Genomic DNA, 11,245 nt, shown 5'->3' with positions numbered 1-11,245 from the left:
CATTGACCCAGTTGGACGGAGTAACTGAAAGTTTGTAAATACACAGTAGGCCTACGTCAATGAAGAGATGATAAATGTAAAGTAAAGGGAGGGTCACACTACTTTTCATTCCAATGACTTACATTCACATGCATGAAATGTTATATTATATTATAATCAAGTATTCCGGAGAGCCACGTGTAAATCAGATCTAATAAAAGCTAATAAAAGAAATACAGTGCTCAGACATCATGGGAGAAACAAAGATGAAGTGCAGAATCCTGAAATCAGATGCTACCCATATTTCCACCAGCAGACAGTATTCCCAGGGGATTTCTGGGTACCATCAGCTCCACATGTTGTGCAAAGGATCAAAGAGCAGCATCCAAGCCAGCGGGGGGAGCATGCCAGCATACATGGCAACCTGCCAACCCCAGTTGTTCCTGCCATGCCCACGTCTATCGTGTTCAAACCTGACCTTTTGCATAACAAGCTGCAGCTTCACGGGGAGGTCCCTCCTCACCTTTATGCCAAAAATCTAAATTACATTACAACCCTAGCAAGTCTTTTTAACAAATGCACATGAGGAATTAGTGCCCATTTCCTGTTTGGGCTTGTGGAAAAATTGGCTAAAGTAATGTTTGGTGGATCTTAGTTCCTTTTCAGACACGACTCAAATGAAGGCCACCACGCCCCAAGCTTTGTAGAAGCAGCTGTTGGAAAACACAACATCTGCAGTCCAGAGCAGCAGCAGGACCCAACCCTACTGCGGCATGTGACCAACTCCTTGGGCTTAGTTCACCCCACGCAGATAACGCCTGAGTTCTGCCCTCTCTAATGGATACGACACAATAAGGTGTGAGAGAGAGCCGGATTATGATTATGACAGTTATTGCACTGAGACACGATATATCTCTGTACTCACTGGTCAACATTTTTTTCGATGCCCCTGGTGGATTTCATACCTTTCACTATTTAGCGCCGTGTCAAGTATGTGAAATCATTCTTTTAAAAGTAATGTTACACTAGAGTTGAGGGTGCTCAAGACAAGCCTGAACTGACATTGGAATGTGATATTACAAAATGATTCTATCAGATTTTTTCATTGAACTACATCTGGCAGGAATATATTACAAAAAACAAGATCCAGAGGGAGATAGGAAAAAGTATAGGCCTATTAGGGTGTTTCTTCAACTATGAGCACATTTGCTAAGTAGAGAGAAAAAAATAAAACACTTTTCACTCTCACTAGTTCACTTGTTATTTCGTTGTAGTTTTTGTAGTTTTGATTTAGATTTTAATTACATTCTTTGGAAATTATGGTGGGGAGAATCAAGGAATAAAATGGCCAACTCCTTTGTTTGTTAAGGTCTATTTCATTATCAGTGTTTTATGTACACTCTCAGAAAAAAAAGGTACAAAATCTGTACAAAGTGACATCTTTTATACATTTGTTTCTGGGACTGTATCCTATTTTGTATTATCTTGGGCAATGGCAATTTATGTCTCCTAAATACTTTTTTTTTTTTCTCCACGTTTGTTAAATCATTTGACAAAATTAAAGACTGATTAAAAAATGGGTGCATTAAAAATATTGGTACCACTTTACAATAAAGTTCCTTGTATTTACATTAGTTAGCTATGGTAGTTAATGCAGGCAAAGAGACACCAAACTGAAGAAAAAGGAATCAGGAACGGGAACTTGAAGTCCCATCAGGGGCAGGAAGTCTCTTTCAAGTCTGTTTGATGTCCATGGGCAGCAAGGGCCTGTGGATATTTGAGAGGTGAATCTGTATGAATGTGTATATTTTGGAAGGCCCTCTCTTTGATGTCAGTGGGAATTTTTTTGTTTCTAGGTCACCAAGACAGTGGTCAACAGTTATTCCATCCAAGCTGAGAAAAGCATTATTTGAATGTCAGCTGACTATGAAAATAGGAAGATCTGGCTTTGAATTGGAGGAAGCAAAGCCGCCCCAAAGTCAACAGATCAACTCAGCATGTTCTCAAGGACAGGGCATTCGGCCTGCACTCTTCTTCCTTTTTAATTTCACCTTCTTCTGCAACAATAACATTTCAGCTGGTCCTTGGCAACATGATGAATTTCCCAGTAGTCTAACACTGTGAGACATAGGCAAACGGAGCCAGTGATGTATCTTATCAAGTGAATGTATGGATTGGAGCAGAAAAACAACGTACATAGTGCAGCCATCTTGAGCTGCACTAGATGAATCTGAACATAGATGCATGATGACAGCTCCTGCCATGGGAGTAATTCTTGATCTTGTATGGAGGGGGCGATGCTTGCATGGGGGCTCATGACCTTTATCGTGCTGCCAAAGCCTTACCCATGAGACCTTGCCGCATAATCCATCCCTCATTGCTGGAATAAAGGCCCCTGGGTGGAGTTCATCTGCTCCATCCCATATCTAGATAGATGTAATGTGGAATATGCACACCAATAAATTATATAAAATATCTTGTAATGCCAGTGATTAGGTTTATTCAAGATCACTAGAACTTCCACAGGAAGTGCATACTGCAATTTGGTGTCAATCAACACTACTTACTTAAAAACACTATTGCAACATTACTGTTCATATCCAAAAGAGGTGCAAACAGCATCTTGGGGCACAACCCAAACCCCATTTACTCCTGTTTGGATAATCACCACCACTGGCTTCAGGCCAGAACACGTGTGCTTGTGTGTTGAGCCCCGCTAGCTCTGCCGCAGGTCACAAACGCTGTGAGAAAAGCCATTAAAATGTATACAGCATGTTATGCAATTCTGGCAGATTTTATCTCACCAACAAATGCATGAGTATTCCTCATGTCCTGCATGTGCAAGGATATAAGGAGAGGGTCTATCACTGGTGGGAATGGTGTACGGGATCTGAATCCGTATACCAGTGTGATGAGCATTTTCTGCTCCCCTGGGATTTGTTGGAATGACCTGACTGCTTTGACATCACAATCTCATTCTTCTAAAGGCCAAAGCAGTAGCAGGATGAGTGACAACCTTTGATCGAATTATAATGATCTGACCCACCAGACAGAAAACGAGCAAATGATTCTGTCCATCAGTGGATGACGATGACAGTTGGATATTGAGCAACAGTGATTGCCAATTGTGGGTCTAGTATTTTTCTCATGCTTTATACCCATAAGGATAAAAAAAAAAAAAAAATCTATGGACATGAACTAAAGTTCTGAGGCAAATTACAACATTACAAACTTTGGAAAAAAAAAAAACAGTATTTCAAAAGTCAATAAGGGAATGACCTACAATCATATGAAGCAATGTGAAAGATGTGATATAATTAAAAATGATGGAAAACCATAAAATGATTGACCTAAAGATGTTGATTACAAGCATACAATCAAAAATGACATATGCAGTGGTATACAAAATAAGTAGACTTGCTTATATTCTGTAATTGTCATTGTAAACTAACTATAAAACTATTTAAAATAATTTTCAGCAAATGAAATGCAGCTGGAGTATAATAAAAATACAAATATTAGACAAAAAATGTAACTTAAATAAAAAAAGAAATATTGGCCTGTCAACTAAATGACATAAGTTCAAGTACTAAAATTACTAAAACTAACTAAAATAATGCTAAAACATATATATATAAAAAAATAACAAACAAAATTACTAAAACTTTAAAATTAAAATTAAAACTGGAATTATAATAAAATAAACAGATTTCTGTCTTCAAATCAGTGCATTTCTCTTCAGGATCACAGGTAGTGCAGTTTGATACAAAATTGCACAGCTAAATAACAATTTTTGGAAATAAAGTAAAAAAAAAAAAAAAAAAAAAAAAAAAAAAAAAAAAAAAAAACCTGAAGCATATACCATCAATTAACAACCTTAAATGGAATTTTTACTTTTGAAACACAACTGTTCACTCAATAAAGTGCACTATATTCATATAAAAAACAATATCCAGCACAGTTGACTGGCAGTTGAAATTTGGATCCTCTAGAAAGTGAGCAAAGAACAAAAGAAATGTTTAAATCAAATCCACCTGCATAAATTATTAGACTGGATACTAACAACTGAAGCATTTGAAATCCAGACAGGAATAATCCTTCATCTCCAGTGGGGCGCCTAAGAGTTGGCAGTCGCAAAAGTAAATAGTCTATGTTGGCATTTCTCAAGTGTTACCAATTACAACCTTTTTTCCTTCTAAAGGGGAGATATGAAAAGCCAAGAGGAATTATTACTGAAGGCATAGGCTTTAAATTGGCCACCATACTATTCCCTAATTCTGTAAAGCCAAATGTTTCAGGTTCAGATCAGCTCTGTCATCTCCTTAAAGGCTCAACAAAACCACAAGTCAGCCCATACGGTTTTGACTTTCTCAGTTTCTTGATTCGGCACATTTAGAAAAAAAGATCTTGTAGGATCCTCTCATATTGCCATAGAGGAGATGCACTTTAATCAGACAAATAGACCAAATGCAAGAAGAATGGAAGGAGTTTCTCTTGAATGCCTATCAGCAGACTGACGGCTGAATGAGAGGGATGTACAGTACCTTTCGTTTGGGTCATGTTTATAAATGTGTGCAGGTCAAGACATCCTTGACTGCTGAGAAACACTTCAGGAATCCGGTATCAGCTTTCAGCCACATGCAGCCATCTTGTACGGGGAGACATGGGGCAACTTTATAGACTCCATCACACATGTATGTCACTCATGCCTATGAAAAACACATCAGTTTAAAGGTGCTTTATATGAACAAGGTGGTTATACGGTGGTAAAATGATATACCAGAAGTTAAAGTATGTGTGTTTTCAACAAATGAAACATTTTTAAGCAAGAGACAAAATACTATAACAAATGAGACTTTTGGTGGTGTTTACTTGAAGCTATTGTACAGTACTGTATCTGAACTGTCAGATACACCACTAAATTACCATAATGATTTCTGAAAGATCATGTGACACTTAAGACTAGAGCAATGCCTGCTGAAAATTCTGCTTTTTAAAAAAAATTACATTAATTAACGTAACAAGCACATCTCTAATGACTATAGGTGCATGGGGAAAAAAAATCAAACAAACAGTTGGATCAAAATTAAGTAACGAACCCACACATTATCAATACTTGCCAATTTTTAAAGGGATACTCCACCCCAAAATGAAAATTTTGTCATGAATCACTTACCCCCATGTCGTTCCAAACCCGTAAAACCTTTGTTCGTCTTCGGGACACAATTTAAGATATTTTGGAGGAAAACCAGGAGGCTTGTGACTGTACCATAGACTGCCAAGTAAGATACACTGTCAAGGTCCAGAAAGGTATGAAAAGCATTGACAGTGCATCCGTGCAGCGTGGCTGACATAGAAGAGCGTACGCTGCCTGCGCTCAGCTCATATTCTCCAAAATGGCCCTACGGTGAGGCGGAGAGACAACGAGGAGACGAATTGTTGAATAAAGTCGTTATTTTTGTTTTCTTCGCATACAAAAAATACTGGTCGCTTCATAATGTTAGAGTTGAACCACTGATAGCAGATGAACTATTCTGACGATGCTTTTCATACTTTTCTGGATCTTGACAGTGTAACTTACTTGATAGTCTATGGGACAGTCTCAAGCCTCCTGATTTTCATCCAAAATATCTTAAATTGTGTTCCGAAGATGAACTAAGCTTTTACGGGTTTGGAACGACATGGGGTAAGTGACTGATGACAAAATTTTCATTATGGGGAGTCGAGTATCCCTTTAAACTTTATCACATGCAATTTTGGTCCACCGGCCTTCATCAGGCAAATGTAAAGAATTAAAAACGACATTGAAAAATGCTTAGATAATGGCTTGATTACAAGTGCTTTAAATTTACACCATGAAAGTTATCGTGAGACTTTATTTGACATTCAACAAAATAAGTAAGATAAGTAAATAAAGCTCATGCATAATATTTGAAGCTCAAACATAATAAAGACTTTAAGGACTATTAATTTGTCTCATTCCTGTTATACAGTACCCTTTGAATGCTGTAACTTTGCTGTTTGTACATTAACAGTAGTCAGAATTCCTAAGAGGATAGAAATAAAAAAAGCTAGAGTTAACTGTTGCCCAGTGTAGGATTGAGGATTACCTTTAATGAGCGGATTGAACTGAAGCTATTTTTTATATTTTAAACATTTTTCAAAATGTTGATATTATCATAGAGCTTTGGGCAAATTGTAACAGGATTGAATGTTCTAGAGTGAAACAAACCAACACAAAACATAAGACAGATCCACTGCTAATACTTACTTATGTTTATGCTGTTTTCGGTCCAAAGTGATGTTACTTCCTGGAGCATGATGTCATTAGGGAATTGGCTCTTGTAGTTAAGGGGATACTAGCATAGTTACTCCCTGAAAAATACTGCACTTCTAACAAAATATGATCAGTGCATCTTAGCATACTGCATAATGTATACCCAACTGACTCCCAAATGTATACTTTTGCTGATGTTGCCAACTTTTTGAGGAAGAAAGGTAATGCATTGCTTATTTTATTGTATCAATGCAATCACTCCCTTTGGTAGAATTTTAATGACCTATCTTCTTCAATAAAATATTAACTGTACATGTTTGTTTTTTTCCTGGAAGTGCTGATGAACTTGCTTTTCATTTCTTTTTCTTTTTTTGCATTGCATTGCATTGCAAATGTATTTTTAACAAGGACACATTTCTTAACATTTTTCTTAGATTTAAATTCTATCTTAATGAATTTGACCGTACCGTAAAATCTGTAAAATTTCTTTTTTTCATTTTGTTGTTTGCATTCACAGTGCTGTTTTTTCTTTGCAATCAATCAGTAAAGAGATATTAGTTACAAAAGGATAAAAGGATGAACATATAAGAGGAATCTATAAATTTATTAGCAGTTAAAAACAGGTTTTGTTTGAATACATATCAAAATGAAATATATATATATTTATCAATATAAATTCAAACGAGTTAAATAATTTAAAATTCACCATATGTTCACACAACTATGATTAAAGAAAGCTGTGTAATGTTTTAATAATGTATCATATATTAAAGACTGCAGTAAAACTTTACATCGTCAGGTGAAGAGATCTGAGAAATTTTGCTTTGTTTTTTCTTCTTGTGGCATAACATTCACACAAAAATGCAATAAGTCAATGGTATATAAAAGCACTGTTGATACCATCCTTTTCATATAATATCTAAGAAGAGATGCAACATGGTTGATAGTTTATTTCATTTAGGCTATTTACCATTAAAACATTTACCAAACCATCCATAGTCATGGCTTCCAGCAGCACTGGGGCCTGTACTATGAAGCCAGATTAGCTGGCTAGCCAGGTAAGTTTCAGTTTAGTTTGCACCAATCCTGGGTTTTAGGTACCACGTAAGTGGCTTGGCTTTTAGCGGCATCTCCACGGCTAACCTGCTCCGGGGCAGGTTATGTTCTGGGTTAGGGAGCTCAAACTGAAATTGGACTAATCAGATGTGAGCAAAGTGACACATGTCTGACACAAAAAGTCAAAAACCTTTAGCAAAACCTTTAACCTTTAGTTTTGAATCTCGCTGGGTCTCTCGCGAGAAGTAAAACAACCTTGCTTTGTGTTGCAAGGCTTGTGATTGGCTGTTCGCCAGTGATGTCACACATTCATGTGCATGTGCTCTACAAACTCAGGATCAAAGCCTGAGCTGACAAAGAAAGTTGATGATCAGCATCATGGTACCAACAGAGCAGGATTAGAGAGGTTTTGTTTTGTCAACTTGAAACTAATCCTGTAACTCTGAATTTGTTCATCTACCATCATGGTACAGGCCCCCGGTCTCATCTTCTTCCTCAGGTTTTTCTTATCTCAGAAAGTACTTTACTTCTACAACCCAAGTTCAATTACACCATCAGAGACACCTAAACCCAACACTACAGTATTGTGAGTGATGTGAAACACGACTCCAGGCTTCTGTCCCATTAGAGATTGTTACTTATGGAACAAAACCATAACAAACTCACTGCATCATCATAAGCATCCTCATAAAACATTCACACCAGATGAAGCCATGAGAAGTCCATTGGCCAGCCAGCAGTCAGCCGAGAACAGGAGACCAGCTACCATTGGCTGCTTCCTGTCAGTAGCATCTTGACTGGAAGCACAAGTTCCTGTATCGATCCAGAGACGTCCACACCCCTGGCAGAGCAAGGGGGATTATTTTGTTGTATCGGTAATACGATATGATGAAAAGACTTACCACAAACTCAGACCAGCGCCTTTAGTACTAAATACCAGCAGACAGCGGTTTTCTTGAGCACATTGTTATAAAATGCTTTAATAAATAGTTTGATTTATTTCTAAGAACAAACATAAATTCCACTAAATGAACCAAATAACTTCTTTTCAGAGCAATTTTTCTGTACAAAAAAAATATATATAATAATAAAATTACAGCTTAAAAAACAAAGCAAAACAAAAAACTCTCCTCCAGCTCCACCCCGTTTCCCTTCCATAACGGACATTGAGCTTCACCTTGCTTATTTATACGTGTTTACTTGCATTTGATCGTGAACCAATTGTTCAGGAAACGTTTAAACGTTTCTCATCTTCTCATAAGCAAAAAAAATAAATCTTTAACATCATGATGAAAGAAATCAAATCATAGCCAGAGGTTTCTGAGGTAATCCATTTCTTTGAGCTGGTACCTCGAGTACAAATGCTTTACAACATAATTGTTCCCTTCATGAAGTTTCAATCCAACCAAAAAAAAAAAAAAAAAAAAACGAAAAAGAAGGAGAAAACATCATTTTGATATATCAGAATCTTTACAAGAAACAAGCAGCATGGTTTTATGATCAGCAAGAAAGGACAGGTGTGGAAAGGGAATAAGGGTCTTTAAGGAGGCGAACACACACGCCACAATACAGCACACGATCGTATAGGTGTCTAGTGAAAACAAAACCAACAACATAATAGGATGATCTCTGATTATATTTTTGTTCTGACTGTGGGACGCTGTATACATCTTACAAAACCTGCCATATCAACTGGCATAAATAAAAGGAATGGTGTAAAAAAAAAAAAGAAAGAAAAAACAATAATAATCATAATATTTAAATCATAATTATAATAATAAAAAAAAAGTTACTTAAGTTACTAAATTCAAATATACACAGCGACTCCTTTATTATATACACATATTTACAGATCTCTTGTCTTTGTTGAATACCTTGATGGTGATATGGGAGCTGCTCTTAAGACCAGCCTCTCCTCTTTGTTGTGATCTATCGGGTCAGGAGACCCTGAAACCGAGGGGCTTGTCCGAAGGCACTTGCGACCGACTCAAAATACTGCAATCCGTTTTTTAAAGAGCGTTCAGCCAAGACGACAGAAAGGACAGAAAAAACAAGGCCACTTTATAGGCACTGTAGCCCTCCTCACGGACGACGAGCTCGTAAGGCAGGCGTGGAAGGAGAACAGATGAACGGTTGAAGGGGGATCCCCCGAAGCCAGCGTCCCCCACCACCCGCACGTGGTCTGCACCGAAATTGGGCCACTCGAAACAAAACCAAAAGCACAACCATTTGTAAACAACAACGTAAAAGTCTTTATACGGTTTCTCTTACGAGTTCCTTAGACCTGCTCCTAATCCAGCAGTTTTTTTTTTCTCCAAAAACAAAGCTAGGCTTGTCACTGCCTCCTTATAAAGAAATAGAATTTGTTTCCTCTGTACATAAAAAAAGGAACAAAAGAAATTTGCCACTTTATCAGCCTCAAAAGAAGTCAAAAATAAAAATAACACATGGGAAAAACTCAGTCTTTGTTTCTGAGATGGCCTTGGTCTCCTTGTCCTGCTCGTTGGAGCTCATACGCAGTGTTCTTTGTGCTCTTGGCCGGTGGTGGCGTTATTGACATTTTTACAGTTGTTGTCCTTTGGGCTGAAGCCTGTCCAGTAGGGTGCTTTGAGGGTAGGGCTGCTGTTGCCGCTGCTCCGCATGGTGCAGATCAGCCCGTTCTTGGCCCGCGCTGCAGGTTTAGAGTACTTTTGAATTGGAAGCTTGCCCCCCTCTTCCACCAGCTCCAGCTCTTCCTCCTCCATCTCCTCCTCGTCGTCCCCGCTTGTGCAGGTCCGATCTGGGGAGCCCATGAGCTTGGTGCGCTCGTACTGTGCGTCCCGGTTGTCCTTGTGCTGCGGCCGGGTCACAGGCCTCAGTGGTTCCCACTGGTTGTTGACGCTCTCCTCCATGGGCACGCGCTCCCGCCTCTCGCGCTCTTTTCGCCGCTTACGGGTCCACCACACACAGACGATGACGCAGAAGACCCAGAGTATGCACAGGATGACGCACAACACGGGCACCAGGTAGTCTGTATGGAAAGAGAATCGAGTCAGAAGTTGCAAATCAAGGATTCATGCTAAAAATAATTAACAAAAAGTAGGGATGTATTACATAAAAACTATATATTGGTTATTGGCCGAAGTAAGTCAATTTATCAGTAAAGGTCATTAGTGGATATTTTGATTTGCCAGCATCTGATATTTAATTGTGGACACTTTTTTTTATATTATTCGAGACAAAACAGTGTGTAAATATTAATAACATAAAAGGGTGCATATATATGATATAAATATTAGTGCTGTCAAACAATTAATCGCATCCAAAATAAAAGATTTTGTTTACATAATGTGTATGCACCGTTTATATATATATATGTGTGTGTGTGTGTGTGTGTGTGTATTTATGTTTTTATATTAAATATATTTATATATAATATAAATGATGTGAATATAAATATATACATGTATATATTTTTAAAATATATACTGTAAGTTTGTGTATTTATATATACATATACACAATACACTCACATATATTAAAGCAAAATAATATAACAAAATAATATAATAAACACTAAAATAATTATATAAATTAAATTATAAATAATTTTTAAAAATCAAAAACCACTTAAACATTCATTAACTATTAACAAGACTTATTTTAGATTTTTTTTATTAGACAAAATAGTATATTTTGAAAATTGGCAATAACATTACAGAATCAAAATGAGGGAGAAAAAGAGCAAAACATTTCCTATAGGTTTTCCTATAATTCCTATAGGTTTCAAATATTATTCTTTTTTTTTATGCATTTATAATTGCCTTAACCAAAAAATCATTAAGTTTGTCCCATCATTCTCGTTAATGTATTGCTGTGGCGTGACAGATGACTGTGGAGGAGTTAAATGACTGTCACACAGGTTTATGGCCTCCTGCCCACAACTGCTGGATC

General features: G+C 37.3%; 1 protein-coding gene across 2 annotated transcripts in view; it reads right to left on the bottom strand.

Moving 5' to 3' along the window:
* Window positions 1-8,262: 8,262 nt before the first annotated feature.
* Window positions 8,263-11,245, bottom strand: part of LOC109104800 (protein jagged-2-like) — a 46,803-nt gene continuing 43,820 nt past the window's right edge. For both annotated transcript variants that reach the window (XM_042747486.1, XM_042747487.1), the window contains one exon: window positions 8,263-10,322. In XM_042747486.1, the coding sequence (XP_042603420.1) occupies window positions 9,823-10,322 (500 nt within the window). In that variant the 3' untranslated portion in view covers window positions 8,263-9,822. The remainder of the gene's footprint in view (window positions 10,323-11,245) is intronic.

The sequence above is a fragment of the Cyprinus carpio genome, chromosome B20 (assembly GCF_018340385.1).
Source record: "Cyprinus carpio isolate SPL01 chromosome B20, ASM1834038v1, whole genome shotgun sequence".
In the NCBI taxonomy this organism is placed as follows: domain Eukaryota; kingdom Metazoa; phylum Chordata; class Actinopteri; order Cypriniformes; family Cyprinidae; genus Cyprinus; species Cyprinus carpio.
Note: the sequence above shows the minus strand (reverse complement) of the source record. Positions and strands in the feature narration are given on the sequence as shown.